The 23085-nt window shown below is 36.0% G+C and overlaps 1 protein-coding gene across 1 annotated transcript in view; it reads right to left on the minus strand.

The window, feature by feature from the left end:
* Positions 1–21469, minus strand: part of LOC137650855 (beta-hexosaminidase subunit alpha-like) — a 45316-nt gene extending 23847 nt beyond the window's left edge. Inside the window, exon 1 of the mRNA XM_068384013.1 lies at positions 21311–21469. Coding sequence (XP_068240114.1) covers positions 21311–21320 — 10 coding nt within the window. The 5' untranslated portion in view covers positions 21321–21469. The remainder of the gene's footprint in view (positions 1–21310) is intronic.
* Positions 21470–23085: the final 1616 nt, after the last annotated feature.

The raw sequence follows: 23085 nt of genomic DNA on the forward strand, positions 1-23085 counted from the left end.
CTGTTTGCATCAATTCCATCCCCTGAATGTAGATCTAGGGTTGGTGAATCCCTTAATAGAGATTTAGCTAGAATTAGTGCATGGTGCAAATTATGGGGTATGAAGTTGAATCCTAACAAAACTCAAAGTATGATTGTAAGTAGGTCAAGGACGGTGGTTCCTCAACATCCGGATCTCAGTATTGATAATGTTTCTTTAAATATGTATGACTCTTTCAAAATTTTAGGTGTGATTCTCGACAGTAAATTTACTTTTGAGAAACATATAAGGTCTGTGTCTTCTTCAATTTCACAAAAAAAATAGGCTTATTGAGAAAGTCTTTCAAGATTTTCGGTGATCAATCTATTCTGAAGAAGTGTTTTAATTCTTTCATTCTACCTTGTTTTGAGTATTGTTCTCCTGTCTGGTCTTCAGCTGCTTATTCTCATCTTAATTTGTTGGACAGAAACTTACGGTCTATTAAATTTCTTATTCCTGATCTAGATATTAATCTCTGGCACCGTCGTTCAATTAGTTCATTATGCATGTTGCATAAGATTTTTCACAACTCTGACCATCCTTTACATTCAGATCTCCCTGGACAATTCTATCCTGTTCGTAATACTAGGCAGGCAGTTAATTCTAATAGCCAGGCCTTCTCCATCACGAGGCTCAATACTACGCAGTACTCTAGAAGTTTTATTCCAGCTGTGACCAAGTTGTGGAATGATCTTCCTAATCGGGTGGTTGAATCAGTAGAACTTCAAAAGTTCAAAGTTGGAGCAAATGCTTTTTTGTTGACCAGGCGGACATAGTCTTTTTATAGTTTATTTATGACATATTTGTTTTTGATGATGTTGATAGTTTATTATATGACATGTCTGTTTTGACGTTGTTTCTTATTTTAGAATGATTTATTGTTAATTTGTTCTCTTCATTTATTTATTTCCTTATTTCCTTTCCTCACTGGGCTATTTTTCCCTGTTGGAGCCCCTGGGCTTATAGCATCTTGCTTTTCCAACTAGGGTTGTAGCTTGGATAGTAATAATAATAATAATAATAATAATAATATTGTAAAATTAGTAGTATTATTAGTCTCCCTGAACACTTAGAAACTATAATCAAGAAACTTACAGCATTGTGTTCAAAGATTGCAATGTTATAACATATCGATAAAGCTTAGTGGATAACATAAACTGTCTATAACATAATACTAGTGTGAATTTACCATCTGCTCGAACTCATTCTTCTTATCCTCTCGTACCCCCCCCCCCCTCACCTCCCACGTTTTTATTACCATGCTGTGCTTCTTAACTTCGAGATAAGGGAGAGAATACACATTGATAATCTATAATGGGAAGATTGATGCTAAAGGGGATAATCTTTATCAGGTATACAACCTCAAGGTTACTGGGAGAGGGGGCTTAATAACGAAACACAAGTTGGATAATAACTTAATTATTCCAGAATATGACCCTGTGGATAGATTTTGTTGCAGTCAATTGCACATTATTATTATTATTATTATTATTATTATTATTAGAAGCTAAGCTACAATCCTAATTGGAGAGGCAGGATGCTGTAAACCCAGGGGCTCCAACAGGGAAAATAGCCCAGTAAGGAAAGGAAAGAAGGAAAAAGTGAATATTTCAAGAACAGCAACAACACTAAAATAAATACTTCCTAAATAAACTATAAAAACTTTAGCAAAACAAGAGTAAGCGAAATAAGATATAATAGTGTGCTCGAGTGTACCCTCAAACAAGAGAACTCTAACCCAAGGTAGTGGGAGACAATGGTACAGAGGCTATGGCACTACCCAAGACTAGAGAACAATGGTTTGATTTGGGAGTGTTCTTCTCCTAGAAGAGCTGCTTACCACAGTTAAAGAGTCTCTTCTACCCTTACCAAGAGGAAAGTGGCCACTGAACAGTTACAGTGCAGTAGTTAACCCCCTTGGTTGAAGAAGAATTGTTTGGTAATCTCAGTGTTGTCAGGTGTATGAGGACAGAAGAAAATCTGTAAAGAATAGGCCAGACTATTCTGTGTATGTGTAGGCAGAAGGAAAGAGCACCGTAACCAGAGAGAAGGATCCAATGTGTACTGTCTGACTAGTCAAAGGACCCCATAACTCTCTAGCGGTAGTATCTCAACGGGTGGCTGGTGCCCTGGCCAACCTAGTACCTAACATGGTGTTTATTAAATCTAGCAGGGGTTTATTCAACTACATTTATAGCGAGAGGTTAATCAAGCTCTCAAGAAACCCTCTTTCCTATCATTAGTGATTTCATTTCTTTACCGATTTTGGCCCTGGATGATGTGTAAGATGGTTTCCTGAAAGCTTGGTTAACCTACGTAATAAATGTAGTTGAAAATCGTTTTTGGTTTCAATATCATTTTATCACGAAATCTAAAGCCGTAAATGGAGAAAAGTAAATGTATTTCTGCTGTTATCCTGAAAACTATCTGCAGGACAGTCTGTCCGAAGAGAAACTATCTTCGATTTTTTTTACACCACAAAAACATTGTCTATTCGTTATATATATATATATATATATATATATATATATATATATATATATATATATATATATATATATATACATACATACATACATACATAAAATGACATCTATGAAAAGTAGAAGGGGTACAGTTGGCACGGGAAAGGTGAGAGTAGTAACAGTTAATAAGGGTTTCTTTGCATTGAAGCAGGCTGCCTCCTGAAGGGGTCCCCCACTAAATCTTTTTGTGCTTTCCCTTTAGGGAGTCATAGAGGGGGAGATTGTGATGGTGATGGCTGACAAGAGCTGGTGATAGTACTTCACCATGCCCCAAGAACTCCTGCAGTGCTTTGACATTCAAGGGCGTAAGATACTTTTGTATTCCCTCAGGAGTGATGTAATGACCCAAGAATGCCACTTCTTTGGCACCAAATGTACACTTGTCATACCTGATTATGAGGCCGTTCTGCTTCAGGTGGTAAAGGACTATGCATAGGGGATGTAGGTGGTTCTCTTTGTAGGGGGAGAATATTAGTATTTCATCCGTGTAACACACAGAAGGGGAGGTCCCTGCATTACAATAGCCAAAGCATGAGTAAATAAAAGCAGATGTGTCAAAGGGGATGGTGATGCAGTATTGAGGCTGTCTTTTGGGTTCATGGTCCCCTTCAGGAGGTCGAGGGTCGAGAGTACTTTAACTCCGTGAAGTTAAGTGGTGGTGTTGGCGATATTGGGGAGGGGATAGTGGTCTGGTTCCGTCTGGATGTTAAGAAGCCTGTAATTCAAACAAGTGTGTAGGGATCCATCCTTCTTCAGGACAATGTGCAGGAATGATGATCATGAGCTTTAGGCCTATTGACAAAGGGCCATTTCTTTCATTTTGGCAAATCTTGCAAACAAATGGGCCCTGTCGTCTTGACATGGTGATAGCTACTGTACTTGTGGGCGTCTAGCATAGTTCTGAGTGGAAAACATCGGGATATAAAGTGAGGAGGTGTGAGTAGGCGTCTGTTGGTGCACTGATGTAGAGAATAAAGTTGGAGGGAACAGGTGATAAAGGTGTGGACGAGTAAGAGCTGGTGTTGACTAGGCGTTTATGTGCGATGTCAACCAGGAGGGGGTAATGGGCAAGGAAATCTTCACCGATGATTGGCAGTGTAACATCGGCGTTGAGGAAATTTCGCCGGTACTGGGCACCCTAAAATGACAGTGTCAGTGTTGGGGGCTATAACTTTTAGCCGAAGAGGCCCTGTCTAGAGACAAGTTCTAGACAGTCATCAACGAACAAAGGAAGAAAGGGTAGCAGATCTGTTGTAGGCCACCAGGTGGACATCAGCTGTCCTAGAATGAATAGGTCTCGCCCTTAAGAGGGAACGTGGCAGAAGGGAACAACAGGCATCAGTATCTACCTGAAAGTGCTCATTAGATCCTGAATCATTACAGAATAAGAGATCAGTTAATAAGGATGCACTGCCACAGGTGATGGCCTACTTACACATTTTTTTACCATTAACATCCAATAGCACATATAGTGTAGAGGCACAACTGGGGTTGAAGGATGTCATATAGTGGCTATTAAGGGCATGAGGCAGCGTAGGTGGGTGGTAGGCAGCTTCGCCACTGCCCAAGTATGTCACGAGGTGGGCATCGATGGCCTACAACATTCACCTCTGCTTAAGTTGGCATTATAATTATGATTGTCATCTTCATCAGGAGTGGAGTTCTTGATGGTGGGGAAGTGGCTGTCCATAAGGGCGTCGACTCTTGTCATTAGGTCCTTCAGGTGTAAGATATCATCATCAGGAAGGGCAGCTCGGTGGGCATCGATGGCCTACAACATTCACCTCTGCTTAAGTTGGCATTATAATTATGATTGTCATCTTCATCAGGAGTGGAGTTCTTGATGGTGGGGAAGTGGCTGTCCATAAGGGCGTCGACTCTTGTCATTAGGTCCTTCAGGTGCAAGATATCATCATCAGGAAGGGCAGCTCGGTGGGCATCGATGGCCTACAACATTCACCTCTGCTTAAGTTGGCATTATAATTATGATTGTCATCTTCATCAGGAGTGGAGTTCTTGATGGTGGGGAAGTGGCTGTCCATAAGGGCGTCGACTCTTGTCATTAGGTCCTTCAGGTGTAAGATATCATCATCAGGAAGGGCAGTTCGTGCCAGTTCTGGTAGGCATTGTGCTCAAAGGGTATGAGGTAGGTTCCCTTCACGAGGAGAACCATCTGCACCAGGCTGAAGGCAAGAAATACTGATTTTTTCCCTGTGAGCTATCGATGCCTTTTGATCCATCAAAGGTTATTGAGAGAGTTAAAAAATCTTGGCTACACTGGCGGCTAGCGACAGTGAGTATTGCTCTAGGAGGAATGATTGAAGGGCATCATACTCTATTTGCTTGCAAAGCCAGTTGGAGATTTCTGGGAAAGTGTTGTCTGGGATCACACCTTTCATGTGCAACTTAATTTCGCCACAATGAAACCAGGGAAACCTATCTCTGCTGCCGAAGGGCGTGAACTGCACTATAGCAGCATTATTCTTTCTCATATAACATTTAATTCCTTATTTCTACATTTACTCGTCGCGCTGGACTGCTTTCTCCATTGGAGCCCTTGTGCTTTTAGCATTCTGGTTTTCCAACTAGGAGTGTAGCTAATTGGATATATATATATATATATATATATATATATATATATATATATACATATATATATATATATATATATATATATATATATATATATATTGTATTATCTATTGAGAAAACTCATCTCAACCATACTATAAGTTTGGAGATTTTTAGATTTGATTCAAAGGTACAGAGAGAATACAAACATACAAACAAACATTTCTAGAACAAAACATCAGAAAAAAATATATAACCAGCGAAAATCCAAAGCCGCAGGTGTCTCTGTGGGTGGAGCTGATATTCCATTAGACAGTTGGGATAGTTAAATGGTGGTTCAGTTGTTCTGCTTGATTGTCCTTGATTATAGTGCTGCCTTTAATTGGCGTAATCATGAGACTCTTGTTTTCAGTCTCAAACACTTGAGAATAGGTAGGTGGGTCTTTTTTCATGGCATTTTTGAGTAATAGATTCCAAAGAGATGTTGTTGATGGGCACTATAATGAGTATAAGAATGGAATATCTGGCATTCCTCAAGGTAGTGTTCTTGGTCCATTACTTTTCATACATATATGTGGTTTGGCCTAGAAAACAAGCTCGTTCCATATGCAGATGATGCTACTCTATTTGCTTCAATTCCATCTCCTGAATGCAGATCTAGGTTGTTGAATCCGTTGATAGAGATCTAGCTAAAATTAGTGCATGGTGCACATTATTGGACATGAAGTTGAATCCTAAAAAAAACTCAAATTATGAATTTAAGAAGGTGGAGAACAATGGCTCCTCAGCATTCGGATCTTGGCATTGTTAATGTTTCTTTAACTCTCTTTATAACTCTTCTAAAATTTGAGATGTTATTCTTTTATTGCAAATTTACATTTGAGAAACGCATTGTCTGTTTTTTCTTCAATTACATAAAACATTGGCTCATTGAGAAAATCTTTTAAGATTTTCGGTGATCAATCCATTCTGAAGAAGAGGTTTTTTATTTTATTTTATTTTTTTTATTTTATTTATTTATTTTTTTTTTTTTTTTGAGTATTGTTCTCCTGTCTGGCCTTCAGCTGCCAAATCTCATCCTGATCTAGATATTAATCTGTGGCACCGTCGTTCTGCCAGTTCTTTATGCTTGTTGCATAAGATTTTCCATAACTGACCATCCTTTGCATTCAGATCTTCCCCGACAGTACCATCCTGCTCGTAATACAAGGTATGCAGTTAGTTATAACAGTTATGCCTTCTCCATCATAAGGCTCAATACTACACAGTATTCTAGAAGTTTTATTCCAGCTATGACCAAGTTGTGGAATATTTTCATGTTGAACAAGCTGACACAAGTCTCTTGTTATAGCTCATATATGAAAGATCTATTTTAATGTTGTTATTGTTCTTAAAGTATCTTATATTAATTATTCACCACCTCTCTCGTAGTTTATCTATTTCCTTATTGCCTTTGTTCACTGGGCTATTTTTCCCTGTTGGAGATCTTGGGTTTATAGTATTCTGCTTTTCCAACTATGGCTGTAGCTTAGCTAATAATAATAATGCTAATAATAATAATAAAAAGAAAGTATTAATAATGATTTAAATACGCGACATTGAATATACAAACTCGATGCACTCAAATGGAAAGAGAAATGCGAGTCTCACGAATTTCAATTTTAATGTATGTATATATATGTATATATATATATATATATATATATATATATATATATATATATATATATATTTTGAGAAAACTCATCTCAACCATACTATAAGTTTGGAGATTTTTAGATTTGATTCAATGCTCGATACATATATTTCTTATCAACTTATCTACTTTGAATACATATATATATATATATATACATATATATATATATATATATATATATATATATGTATGTATATATACTGTATATAGATATATAAATATATATATATATATATATATATATATATATAGATATATATATAAATATATATATATATATATATATATATATATATATATATGTGTGTGTGTGTGTGTGTGTGCTTAAAACTCACAGATACATGTAATGCACAGACGCAATAAATCACGAAGAAAATTAGAATATCGCGTCAATCCTGAATAGTTTCGTCTCTATGACATCTTCAAGAGGACTGGTGTGTTGAGAGATTTTTGTCATATGAATAAGGTACAGAGAGAGTACGAACATACAAACAAACATTTCTAGAACAAAACATCAGAAAAAAATATATAACCAGCGAAAATCCAAAGCCACAGGTGGCTGTGTGGTTGGAGCTGATATGCTATTAGCCAGGTGGGATAGTTAAATGGTGGCTCAGTTGTTCTGCTTGATTGTCCTTGATTATAGTCCTGCCTTTAATTGGGGTAATCATGAGGCTCTTGTTTTTTAGTCTCAAACACTTGAGAATAGATAGGTGAGTCTTTTTCATGGCATTTTTCAGTAATAGATTCCAAAGAGATGTTGTTGATGGGCACTATAATGAGTGTAAGAATGGAATATCTGGCATTCCTCAAGGAAGTGTTCTTGGCCCATTACTTTTCATACATATATGTGGTTTGGCCTAGAAAACAAGCTCGTTCCATATGCAGATGACGCTACTCTCTTTGCTTCAATTCCATCTCCTGACTGTAGATATGGGTTGTTGAATCCCTTGATAGAGATCCAGCTAAAATTAATGCATGGTGCACATTATTGAACATGAAGTTGAATCCTAACAAAACTCAAATTATGAATTTAAGAAGGTGGAGAACAATGGCTCCTCAACATTCGGATCTTGGCATTGCTAATGTTTCTTTAACTCACTTTATAACTTTTGAAATTTTAGGTGTTATTCTTTTATTGAAAATTTACATTTGAGAAACGCATTGTCTGTTTCTTCTACAATTACACAAAACATTGGCTCATTGAGAAAAATGTAAAATTTAAATTTGAGGCTTGCATTTTCATATGAAAAGAGAAATGCGAGCCTCAAATTTAAATTTTAATATTGATTTTAATATCTATATATATATATATATATATATATATATAATATATATATATATATATATATATATATATATATATATTTATATATATATATATATATATATGTATATATATATATATATATATATATATATATATATATATATATATATATTCCCCTGCAGTGTAAAAGAAACCTCTGAGTTTGTTGTGTGTGTGTATATATATATATATATATATATATATATATATATATATATATATATGTGTGTGTGTGTGTGTTTGTGTGTATATATTATTTCCCTATCTCTTATTAAGTGTAATAGGAGAATGAACTCAAGAACGGCTTTCAAGGTTACACAGGCAACTCGTTCCTTAATTTTACACTTCAAGAACCATGGAAAATTATACACTTCCTCCTACTTCTCTGAAAAATGGTCTGATAAGAAAATATTTTTATAATGCTCTAGTTTCCTTCGCCAAAATATATGTAATTACTACTGTTGGCGTTTGTTCATTTGTTTGCGAGAAACTTTACACAAAAAATACTGTACCGATTTATTATTATCATTATTATTAGTATTATTACTACCTACATACTTTCTTACTTACTTACTTACTTACTAAGTACAACCCTAGCTGGAAAAGCAGGATGCTATAAGGCCAGGGGCTCCAACAGGGAAAATAACCCAGTGAGGAAAGAAAATAAGGAAAAATAAAATATTTTATGAACAGTAACAGCAAAATAAATATTTCCTATATAAACTATAAATACTATAACAAGACAAGAGGAAGAGAAATAAGACAATAATGAGCCAAAGTATACCCTCAAGCAAGGAAACTCTAATCCCAGACAGTGGAAGACCATGGTACAGAGGTTAAATAAATTGCACAAATTTTGTTTATTTATTTTTTGTTTGTGAACATTACGTAAAAACTACGGAACCAATATAAATGAAATTTGGTGGACAGGTGGGGTATGACCCAAGGACAAATCCATTAGACTTTGAAGACAATACATCGAAGTACAAGTACGCAGTGGAGTTAAGAGCAAAAATAAGACTGAGTGACTCTAATTATTGGATGTAAAATACAGTCAATACCCTCATGGATTGAAATCACTTTAGTTTAAAACTGCTATATATTTTTGAGTTGTTAATGGTTGATTTATTGTAGGTTTCTCAATAATGGAATTAATTTAACTGACTCTTAATAGTTGAAATCATTAGTCTCTCTCTCTCTCTCTCTCTCTCTCTCTCTCTCTCTCTCTCTCTCTCTCTCTCTCTCTCTCTCTCTAGTATTCTAGAAATGAAGAAGAACAATTTCTGGTTTTCATTATAAAAGATATCAAAATTTACAAAATACAAATACGAAAGATTAATTAAATATATATATATATATATATATATATATATATATATATATATATATATATATATATATATATATATATATCCCTCTCTGAGTGGGGATACCTTAACGTGGTGAAAGGATTCGCGTATCGCCATGATCAGCAAAGCTCCGCTAGTCAGGACCACCCATACTAGATTAGTTTGACCTGAATTATCACACCAAATTCTCCCACCAGCACCAATCCACACTGGCCAGCGTGGTGATGAAAACTGGTCAAACCCCACACATAAATTGACATGTGTGTGAGGCCTTTGTCTTGCAGTGGACTAGAAACGACTGTAGTTCTTGTTGTTGTGGGGTGTATATATATATATATATATATATATATATATATATATATATATATATATATATGTATATATATATATATATATAATTACTCACTGTTTGCATCATTCATATCAACTAAAAGCAATGCATAAACATCAGAAATTAAGAAAATTCATCCAATGATATGTCATGCTGAAGAACTATTAAAAACAGTCTAGTTTTTCCTTCCTTCCTTGTGATAACTGTTGGTCGATTCGCACGAGAGAAATTCATGAAGAGCTTGTTTAGTGACATTGCCAAGGTCATCTATAATCTGAATTTGAACAACATTGAGGATTTCCAGATAATATGACTCCTCGCTGCTGGGAGGAAGGGCGATGGTGGCTGGTACGATATTATTATTATTATTATTATTATCCGATACTGAGCGGGTGGAAGGGAACCTCAGTTTAATAAGGAACTGGAGAATTACGACAACGCCAAACATTCTTAAATTTATTTCCGTCACCAACAAATAACGACGTTTCAAACATCTCTGTGTTCATAATCATGTTCCTGGGTAAAAGAAAGTAAAACAATAAAGAGCAAACTGTACATAAATATTGTAAACAAACAAATAAATTCTAAGTTAGAATGGGAAAAGGCATAATTAGGCAATTTTCAAAGGAAAGCTAGAAATTTCTTGATTAAGTTGTGGCTTTTTAGATTTTATAAAGATTGACTCTGCTATTCTTATTTCATTTTCATATGAGCCTCTGTATATTATTGAAAAGTTGTCCAAAGAGAAAGAACACTTACAATCCATTTCGCAATGGTCTCGTATGCTGGACTGTAAAGGTTTGGACAAGGCTCTGCAAGTTCGGCTGCTAATTCCCTTGTGATCTTGGTAGCGAGAAAAAACGCATTTTTTCGTGGAGCCAATGTAAGCTAATTGGCAATTTGGACAGTTAAACAGGTAAACCACCATTGATTCAAAGGTCTTTTGCAGCTTTTCTTTATGGTTAACAAAACTTTTTATTTTGGAGTAATTATAGAATATTAAATTCGGTTTAATTTGTGGTAGGTATTTACTCAGGATTTCATGTATCCTGAGTAAATACCTACCACAAATTAAACCGAATTTAATATTCTATAATTACTCCAAAATAAAAAGTTTTGTTAACCATAAAGAAAAGCTGCAAAAGACCTTTGAATCAATGGTGGTTTACCTGTTTAACTGTCCAAATTGCCAATTAGCTTACATTGGCTCCACGAAAAAATGCGTTTTTTCTCGCTACCAAGATCACAAGGGAATTAGCAGCCGAACTGGCAGAGCCTTGTCCAAACCTTTACAGTCCAGCATACGAGACCATTGCGAAATGGATTGTAAGTGTTCTTTCTCTTTGGACAACTTTTCAATAATATACAGAGGCTCATATGAAAATGAAATAAGAATAGCAGAGTCAATCTTTATAAAATCTAAAAAGCCACAACTTAATCAAGAAATTTCTAGCTTTCCTTTGAAGATTGCCTAATTATGCCTTTTCCCATTCTAACTTAGAATTTATTTGTTTGTTTACAATATTTATGTACAGTTTGCTCTTTATTGTTTTACTTTCTTTTACCCAGGAACATGATTATGAACACAGATGTTTGAAACGTTGTTATTTGTTGGTGACGGAAATAAATTTAAGAATGTTTGGCGTTGTCGTAATTCTCCAGTTCCTTATTATTATTATTATTATTAGCTAAGCTACAACCCTAGTTGGAAAAGCAAGATGCTATAAGCCAAGCTGCTCGAACAGGGAAAAGTAGTCCAGTGAGGAAAGGAAACAAGGAAAAATGAAATATTTTAAGAACAACAACACCACCAAAATAAATATTTCCTATAAAAACTTTAACAAAACAAGAAGAAGAGAAATAAGACAGAATAGTGTGCCCGAGTATACCCTCAAGCAAGAGAACTCTAACCCAAGACAGTGGAAGACCATGGTACAGAGGCTATGGCACTACCCAAGACTAGAGAACAATGGTTTGATTTTGGAGTGCCCTTCTCCTACGCTACCGGGTTCTAGGTGACGTCAAGCAGGGCAGTCGGTCGGGACTACGGTCTACCCCAAAGGCCAAAGCAAAAAGTCCTTCAAAAAAGGCAACCGTGTGACACCGTACGAATGGGAAAAAGCAGGCCAATAGAAGAAGATTCAAGCTTCTTTCTGGGAGCTTTGCAGGCGTCTTTATATTCTCCTCGGTTTACATGAGTGATCAAACTAATATGCACACAAACAAAGCCACTCCAACACCTAAAAACATAACAGACACCTCACATATTTCAAACTGTCGACCTAACCACGCCAGGACTCCTCGCTGCTGGCAGGAAGGACGCTGGTGACTGGTACAACACACAAACATACGCTACCGGGGTCTAAGCGATGTCAGTCAGGGCAGCCGATCGGGACTACGGTCTACTCCAAAGCTAAAGCAAAGTCCTTCATAAAGAACAAAATTGGAACAAAGCACATTAATAGGAGAAGAATCTCGGTGTCAAAAAACGGAAACTTTTAGTGCTGCTGTTTTTGGAAAGCTAAACCAATGAGGTACTTTTGATATAACTTTCTGACAGATGCCGTAGAGTAGGTGTTCCCAACCTGGGGTGCATGTACTCTTCTGAAAGAATAATCAGTACTGCGCGATACATTATGTAATGTGCATTGAGATTGAATAATGAAATTATATCACAATATCAATTTCATTGCTGTTTTTCATCCTTAATTTTAGGGGTACTCAGGTTTAAAGGCCACTCATGAATGGCATAAGGATGGGATAGTGTCATCGCCTTAGCAAACAAGACAATTCCATCGAGAGTGACCATCCGCGCCCAAGACTCCTTTCCACCCAAGCTAGTGGTGAATTTCCCATCTGGTGTTAATTCTGAATAATATTGTAATCCAGAAGGGAATGTAATTCATCGTGTCTCCGTTAGAGAGGTAGGCAAGTGTGGTGTGCTATCTGGTTAACTCAAATTGCCAGACTGCTATGCCCACTCTGGTTCATGCAGTTATATTGACAACCTAAAGAAAAAATGCATGAGCACGGTGAATTACAAGGGTATGAATGAAAAAAAGGGAAAACAGCTGTTTAAGGAATGATGAGATTGATTCTTGCTAGGTACATAACCACAACGTCTACTGAAACCTCGTCTGTTCTGATGCCATTTCAAAATAATATTGTAATTCAGAAGGGGATGTATTTGATAGAAACGGCAAAATGGTACCCCAACTGTTAAATTTTCCTCAAATCCTGAAAGTCCTGATCCATGAAACCTGCCGAGATGAATAACGAGAAGATTGACTTTTTCTCTTTTAATTTTTCTTCCATATCTACTGTTTCCCCTTGATTTAATTTGCAGCATTTTTAGTTGAAAAGTTAAGAACCTTTTGAACACTCCCTCCCCCCATTACATTGAATGTACAAACCCGATGCATTTACATGCAGAGATCTACAAACTTAGTAAAAAATTAATGACTTAAACTAGACCTGACTGAAGTGATGTCTGGTTTCTTGCTTAAAAAATCATGTACCTCAGATAATAACTGTCTCCATAAAATTAATCTTTCGGATTTAGGCTGCCATTTTCATGTATTATTATTGTTATTATTAAAGATTTAAAGGTTTAAAGGCTACTTGTGAATGGCAGAAACAAGGGACAGTGACATTGCCCCATCAAGCAGGACAATGTCTTAGAGAGTGACCATATTACATATGATCAGCGCCTAAGCCCTCTCTCCACCCAAGCTTGGACCAAGGAGGGCCAGGCAATGGCTGCTGATGACTCAGCAAATAGACCTATAGGCTCCTCCCAAACCCCCCCCCCCTTCCTTAGCTCACAAGGATGGTGAGGTTGCAGCGACCAAAGAAACTAAAGAGTCTGAGCGGGACTCGAACCCCAGTGTGGCGATCACCAGTCAGGGACGCTACCACCCGGCCACCACAACCCTTATTATTATTATTATTATTATTATTATTATTATTATTATTACTTATACAATTTTATATAAATATGTGTATGTATATATATATATATATATATATATATATATATATATATATATATATATATATATGCATTACTACTACTTGTTTGTGTGTTTTATATTTATGCATTAATATGTAAAACATGTAAAAATATGTATGTAATTGTGTGTTTATGTGGATAGGGTTATATGTGCATGTATGTGTATATGCATGTTTATATATGGGTGCAAGCATGTATATGGGAGTGTATGCATCTACAGTATATATGCATTTGCATGCTTTTAGGTATATATATATATTGTATATATATATATATATATATATATATATATATATATATATATATATATATATATATATAATATATATATATATATGCTTTACTATCACAAGGATCACGTGACCTGATATAGGCCTACAGCAAAAGCCAGTAGGACATAATTGAAAGCTTTAGTACCTAGCGATTTCGTGCATTTTAATACAAGAAGAAGTGTGTATATGTATTTCCATAGATAAGGTTTTAAAATATCCTTAAAGACTAATGCACATTGATATGAAGAAATTGCATCAGAAGGCTTAAAAAGATAAAACACCTGATATCTGAAATAACCCTTTAAGTACGCCACCTGGCTAATGGGATACATGGGCTAAGCTCCGCCCACGTACATACTTGGGACTTTGGGTCCTTGCAGGTAGATTGTTTTTATTATTTTTTTCTTTCTCTTTGATGTATTGTTCTACAAATATCTGTATGTTCATATTTTTATAGTTCCATATACTGCATAATGTAAAAACCTCTTTCAATAAATCATTCCTCATATATTTTCATTTTCCCTGTAGTTCTTTTGTATCTAAGCATCACGTTTTCCTGCAAATTTTGTGTGTACGTATACAATAGTATATATATATATATATATATATATATATATATATATATATATATATATATATAGATGAAAATCAACACAATATCGTGTTCAAATAGAAATAAATTTCTACCTCATACTTAGAAACGAACTCTAGCCCCTGCAAATAAAAGGCCAGATTGCTTCCAAACATGCCACCAGAGGCTCTAAAAGAAGTCGGAACCTAACTGCTACCTACAGTTCAGGATTCACACACACACACACACACACACACACACATATATATATATATATATATATATATATATATATATATATGTATATATATCCCTTTGTGACTGAGATTCCCTAACGTAGTGAAAGGGTTTGTGCATCGCCATGAACAGCAAAGTTGTATTAGTCAGGGCCATCCATACTATATTGGTTTGCTGTGACTATGAGTGATCAGACAAAAGGCTCCAACCTTCACCAATCCGCAGTTGCCAACGTGGTGATGGAAAGGACCAAACCACAGACGTAACTAAGAACGTATCTATGGCCTTTGGCCTGCAGTGACTAGAAACGGCTGCATTTGTTGTTTGTTGTTGTTGCCCGTGTAAGTATGATCATCTCTTTCCTATGAACATTAACACAAAGAGCCTCTGTTAGATTTCGCCAGTCGTCTCTATCTTGAGCTTTTAATTCAATACTTCGCCATTCATCATCTCCTACTTCGCGCTTCGGTCATCAGCCATGTAGGCCTAGGTCTTCCAACTCTTCTAGTGCCTTGTAGAGCCCAGATGAACGTGGACTAATCTCTCTTGCGGAGTGCGAAGAGCATGACCAAACCATCTCCATCCACCCCTCATCATGATCTCATCTACATATGGCCCTTGAGGAATCTCTCGTATAGTCTCATTTCTAATACTCCGGATAGCAAGGTTGGTAGCGTCGCGGATCTCTATTATAGAGGTCCCGAGTTCGGTCCCCGCCTGGGACGCGAATACCGTGAGACCTTCTACCGGGGGGTACTCCCAGGGTAGGCGCCTGGGGGGAGGTTAGAGGGGACTAGTGATAGTCCCTGCTGGCTAATGGTCGCCCGAGGAGGACGATGTAAATCGTTTCTGTGGAGACCTAAAACCCGCAACTTTAACTTTAGCAACTTTAATCCGGTCCTGCCATTTAACTCCCAATATCCTTCTGAAGGCTTTGTTCTCAAATCTACTAAATCTATTGGAGATTGTTTCATTTTCATACCATGACTCATGTCCATAGAGTAACACCAATCTCACTAAACTGATATATAGTCTGATAATTATATGTTATTTCAGGCGATTTGATTTCCAAATTTTACTGAACCTAGCCATTGTCTGATTTGCTTTTTTCAATCTTTCAATAAACTCTAATTTTAAAGCCCCAGTATTGGAGATCATAGTTCCTAAATACTTGAATGATTCTACCTCATTAATCCATTCTCCTTCCAATGATATTTCATCTTCCATTGCATACTCCATTCTCATCATCTCTGTCTTTCTTCCATTCATCTTCTTTCTTCCATTCATCTTCAGCCCAACCTCGTGTGATATTTCATGCATTCTGGTAAGCAAGCATTGCAAATCCTGTGATGTTCAGCTAACAAGGACAGCATCATCAGCATACTCTGGGTCTGCTAAATTCCTATCACCAATACAGTCCAATCCTTCTCCACCATCTCCGACTGTTCTACACATTACAAAATCCATGAGAAGGATAAACAACATAGGTGACAACACATTCCTTTGGAGTACTCCGCAGTTCACTGGAAATTCATTTGATAAGACTCCGTTAACATTAACTTTGCACTTGCTATGCTCATGAACAGGCTTAATCATATTTACGTATTGAAGAGGAATTCCATAATAATGCAGGACTCTCCACAAAATTGGCTGGTGCACACTATCAAAGGCTTTTTCATAGTCCACAAATGCCATCAAAAGCGGATTTCTATATTCTACACATTGCTGTACAACGTGTCTCAAAATGAAAATTTGGTCAGTGCAACTTCTACCTTTTCTAAATCCTGCTTGTTCATCTCTCAGCTTTTCATCAATCTTTCTCTCCAGTCTCTTTGGAATAAGCATACTATATATTTTCATAACAAGTGACGTAAGTGTTATACGTCTGTGATTTTTGCAATCAGTCAGGTCTCCTTTTTTTGCTATTTTCACCAACACTCCTAAGTCCCAATCATCAGGTTTTGCCTCTTCATGCCACATTCTACAAAATAATCTTGTAAGTAGTCTGGGAGTCACTTCATTTTCGGCCAGTATTATCTCGGTAGTTATTCCTTCGTATCCCAGGGCTTTCCATCTCTTCAGTTTTTTGAGGATAGCTTTGACTTCAAACACACTGAATTCATTCATGAGCATATAAAGGTCTTCATCAGCTTAAGGTATATCAATTAAATTATTCCCTTCATATCTCCTGTTCATAACCTCACTAAAATGTTCCATCCAACGTTGTCTTTCTTCATCATCTGTTGCTATAACAGCCCTCTCTCGTTTTGATGGGTATAAGCTTTTTCTTCTTTGCCCCCATAGAGATTCCATTAATAATTATATGAGCAATTCTTACACCATAGCCAGTTCCTGAATTCATAGCATAGTCAGCCTCATCTGCTTTACTGTCTAAATATTCTCTCCAGTCATTCCTGGCTCTTCTTTTGACCTCGCTGTCTATACTGGAATACTTAGGATGCTCCACCTTATAATTTTCATTACTTCCTCGAAAACTTTTAACAATCAATTTCTGTCTTTGTCTCCTTTTTGTATTATCCCAAGTATCATTTGATATCTATGGCTTTCTCCTTGTTACTGCTTGTCCCAAAACTTCGCTACCAACTGACTGATATATGTTCTTAATATCACGCCATTCTTCATTAATTGTCTCTTCTTCATCTTTTAAACCCTATAAGACTGCAAATTGATTCCTAAATTCAATTGCAAATGTTTCTCTGTGCTCTTCTAAAAGCTTAGTTGTATCAAACCTTGGCATTCTATCCATCTTTCTGTTGGGTGCTTTCAGTTTTAATTTAAGTGTGGCAATGAGGAGCTAGTGATCACTACCAATATCTGCACCTCTATAGCTTCTTACATTTCTCACAGTCCTCCTTCTCTCTTTATTAATAGCAATGTGATCTATCAGAGTTTTGTAATTGCCACATGGTGAAGTCCATGAATACTTGCGGATGTTCTTGTGTTGGAAAAGAGTGCCTCCAATGACAAGATTACTTGCTGAACAGAAACTTATGAAATGTGCTCCATTTTCATTTGCACCTGCGCCAAGACCCTCATCACCTATCACATTCTCTATCCCTTGATTATTTCTTCCAACTTTAGCATTGAAGTTGCCAATCACAATTTTCATCTCTCAGGGATCTCATCTATTACCATCTGCAGTTCTTCATAGTATTCGTCTTTCCTTTCTTCCGGGGGAATCATTTGTTAGGGCATAGCAAACTATAATACTCACATTGTACTGCTTTGATTTGAACTTTGCTAGTAACAATCTACTATTTACAACTCTCCACTCGGTTAATGCCTTTTCTGCTCTTGGTGTTATTATTCCTACTCCTTCCCTATATATATATATATATATATATATATATATATATATATATATATATATATATATATATATATATATATTGCCTTGATCTAAAGTTTCCTTACTAATCCCCTTACAACGTGTTTCACTTAGTGCCAGTATATCCAAACTATATTTCATAAATTCACTCTTCACTTGCTGTAACTTCCCAATCTGATTCATGGTTCTAAAATTCCAATTATTTATTTTCAATTTTTCTTTAGTATTTATAAACCGGGAGATTCTTAGCACCTCGCTACGCCTGGGACTGAGGACCATTCTGTCATCTTCTCTTTCCATGATTGACTAAATTCATAGAGGATTCATTGGCTAGATACATCAAAGGATAGCCAGCTCCTTGTGATGCGCAGTGCCCAAGTGCCCATCTAACTAAGGCAAGTGACCCCTGCAGGTCTATACTGATTCTTGTAAGATCAACCGCCAGGCATCAGGAGTAAAAGGCGAAGGGACAATTTTTCCATCGCCTTAAACCCAGAGCGTCACCCTGCTGTCAATGACTTCATCGAGATTTATGGGGGGATTTCCTCCACACCCTATGCTCTCATTACTCCACCAAGTTGCTCATCCGCTTATACGAGTATAACCATCGGCAAACATGGATTGCTAAGGTATACCGCCTAGCAAGTTAGATACTGCTCAGCACGGTATATACTGTATATATATATATATATATATATATATATATATATATACATATATATATATATATGTGTGTGTGTATGTCTGTTTGCATATAGAGGTATACATATATATGCATGCCGTATATGTGTGTATGTAAATATATATGCTAATATACGTGACCCGTCAAAAGTGACGGCTAGATATTTAGATAGATATGCACACAGATTGAATCCTTCCCACCACCTCCCTCTTTTCTAACTTTAACCTCTCTTACCAGGGTATTACTATTCCTTTCCCCTTACCCAAGGACGAGATCGAGATGTTATGCGCCTGGCAATGCCACTGGCTTAACCAGAAAGAAATATATATATATATATATATATATATATATATATATTTATATATGTATATATATATATATTTATATATATACATATATATATGTGTATATATATATATATATGTATTATATATATATATATATATATATATATATGTGTGTGTGTGTGTGTGTGTGTGTGTGTGTGGGTGTGTGTGTGTGTGTACGTGAAACACTAAAGTATTCTTAAACACAATTGCTTGGTTTCCGTTCTATTTCAACATATGATTTTAAAATCTCGCATTTAGACCAATTTTCATGATATAGAGCATCATGCATATATTAAGTACTTTATATATTATGCAATGAAACACCTAAAATTTTCTTTTCTCCCTGTTCGAATGCTGCCTGGCGTTCTCCGTAACTGGGGTTCGAGTCACGCTCAATCGCGATAGTTTCTTTTTGTGTCTGGAACCTCACCATGGGGGTGTTTTTGTGAGAGCCTACATCTCTAACTGCTGAGTCACCAGCTGCCATTGGCTGGCCCTCCTTGGTCCTAGCTTGGGTGGAGAGGGGCTTGGGCACTGGTGGCTGATCATATATATATATATATATATATATATACATATATATATATATATATATATATATATGGTCAGTCTCTGGGGTATTGTCCTATCAGGGCACTGTCACTGCCTCTGCCATTCGTGAGTGGCCTTTAAAAGCCTTCAGTTAAGGCTTGTGTATACATAAAAGCATTGGTATTTCATCACAAGTGTTTAGTTAGTCTAAAACTGGAGTAAATTAACTTCGTTTCCATGGTACGTGAAATTCTATGTATAAATGATAAAATATTACCAACTACGTTCTTACAGTTCATAATAACATCAATAAATGCAATCGTTTCTAGTCCCCTGCAAGACAAAGGCCTCAGATAGAAGAGGAGACTTTAGCTATGGTAGGCAGCTTTTCTAGGAGAAGGACACTCCAAAATCAAACCATTGTTCTCTAATCTTGGGTAGTGCCATAGCCTGTGTACCATGGTCTTCCACTGCCTTGGGTTAGAGTTCTCTTGCTTGAGGGTACACTCGAGCACACTGTTCTATCTAATTTCTCTTCTTGTTTTGTTAAAGTTTTTATGGTTTATATAGGAAATATTTATTTTAATGTTACAGTTCTTAGAATATTTTGTTTCCTTGTTTCCCTTCTTCACTAGGCTATTTTCCCTCTTGGGGCCCCTGGGCTTATAGCATCCTGCTTTTCTAACTAGGGTTGTAGCTTAGCAAGTAAAAATAATTATAATAATCTGGATTTTGGCCAGTTTTCATCATCACGCTTTCCGATTGCAGTGGTGAGACTTTTATCTGATCCCTCAGTAGCTCACAGCTAAACAACCTAGCATATAGTACAGGTTTGTAATTATTCCAATACACAAACCATTTCACCACATTAAATTATCCAAACTCAGAAACAAATGTATAATTTTCTTCCATTTTTTTTTAGGTTAGACTAACGGTATCTGTCTGCTAGGAGTCATTATCATTTATCACCATCGTAACGGTCCGTTGGACAAACATCATTCCTTACGTTGGGTATCACGAGCGTGCTGGCGGGTGAGTTGGAAACGTTCGCTTTAGCAAAAATATTAAAATTAGTTAATATCTATAAAAGAAATTAGTTCTAAGCTGTTCTTGTTCTAAAATTAAGTTAAAAATTATATTTATAATTTTATAAAATTATTCAGATGACAATTATAGTGTTTATGAAAGGATAGTCTTCAAATAAATATCAGTCATATGAAACGAACCATCCACCTAGTGTTGTTTTTCGATTGGGTGTGATCTAGCGAACGTCAATACAAGAAGACCCCGTTTAGAAGACATATGGTGCTAATTAGCAAAGATATTAACATGTACCAGTTATTTGCCGTATTATCGATAGCATTAATAATGTTACTACTTATACAATACACTGAAATGAACGCATCTTCTCGGAAAGAAAAACAAATGCCGGCAAACGTCAATAAGAAACGCGGAGTCCCACACGAAATCAGAACGAATACAGCCGAGATATAATTATAGTTCAAAAACTCGTAGATTCACTTACCTGTCCACATGATGTTTTCCAGACTTAGTCTTATCGAACGACCGGGATTGTACTGGTCCACTAAACGTTTCACTTACTCCCCGTATTTATTCCCAATGGCTACAGGACAGAGTCCAGAGTTGCCAGATAGAATAATGGCGAGAATGCTCATTGGTACCTGCTAAGCGCATTGGGACACTTGTTCTTATCCATATTTCAGAGTAATGTATGGTTATGGAAGGGGTTGTAGAATACACACACACACACAAAGACACACACACACACACACACACATATATATATATATATATATATATAAACACATATATATATATATATATATACACACATACATATATGTATATATACATATTTACTTATATATACATATATACATGCACCTGACAACACTGAAATTGCCAAATAATTCTTCTTCACCCAAGGGGTTACTGTACTATAATTGTTCAGTTGCCACTTTCCTCTTGGTAAGGGTAGAAGAGACTCTTTAGCTATGGTAAGCAGCTCTTCTAGGAGAAGGACCCTCCTAAATCAATCCATTGTTCTCTAGTCTTGGGTGGTGCCATAACCTCTGTACCATGGTCTTCCACTGTCTTGGGTTAGAGTTCTCTTGCTTGAGGGTACACTCGGCCAGATTATTCTTTCTTATTTCTCTTCCTCTTGTTTTGTTAAAGTTTTTTATAGTTTATATAGGAAATATTTATTTAATGTTGTTACTTTTTATGAAAATATTTAATTTTCCTTGTTTTCCCCCTCACTGGGCTATTTTCCCTGTTGGAGCTCCTAGACTTATAGAATCCTGCTTTTCCAACTAGGGTTGTAGCTTAGCAAATAATAATAATAATAATAATAATAATAATAATGATAATAATAACGTCAGACTATACATCAGTTTAGCGAGATCGGTGTAACTCTATGGACATGAGTCATGGTATGACAATGAAATATTCTCCAATAGATTTAGTAGATTTGAGAACAAAACCATCTGAAGGATATTGCGAGTTAAATGGCAGGACAGGATCAGAAATGAAACTATAAGATAATAAGAGAGATTACTCGATTACCATATATGGATGAGATCATGAAGAGGGGTAGGTGGAGATAGTTTGGGTTGCTCTTCACAGTGGCCAAGAGAGATTAGTTCACAAAACTTTCAACTGGGCTCCACAAGGCACTAGAAGAGTTGGAAGACCCAGACCTACATGGCTAAGGACTATGAAGCTGGAAGTAGATGATGAATAGAGAAGTATTGAATTGAAAGCTTAAGATAGAGATGACTGGAGAAATCTAAGTGGGGCCCTTTGCGTCAATAGGCGTATGAGGAGATGATGATGATGACATATATATATATATATATATATATACATATATATATATAGAGAGAGAGAGAGAGAGAGAGAGAGAGAGAGGAGAGAGAGAGAGAGAGAGAGAGAGAGAGACTTGTTCTTCATTATATTGAGAAGATTATTATTATTATTATTATTATTATTATTGTTGTTGTTGTTATTATTATTATCATTATTGTTATTGTTATTGTTATTGTTATAATTATTATTATCATTTTTATTATTATTAATATTATTATTATTGTTGTTGTTATTGTTATTGTTATTAATATTATTATTATCATTATTAATATTATTATTATTATTATTATTATTATTATTATTATTAACTAAGCTAACTAGTTAGAAAAGCAGGATGCTATAAGCCCAAGGGCTCCAACAGGGGAAAATAGCCCAGTAGAAGAAAGAAAATAAGTAAACTACATGATAAGT

This window comes from Palaemon carinicauda, chromosome 1 (genome assembly GCF_036898095.1).
Source record: "Palaemon carinicauda isolate YSFRI2023 chromosome 1, ASM3689809v2, whole genome shotgun sequence".
Lineage (NCBI taxonomy): Eukaryota > Metazoa > Arthropoda > Malacostraca > Decapoda > Palaemonidae > Palaemon > Palaemon carinicauda.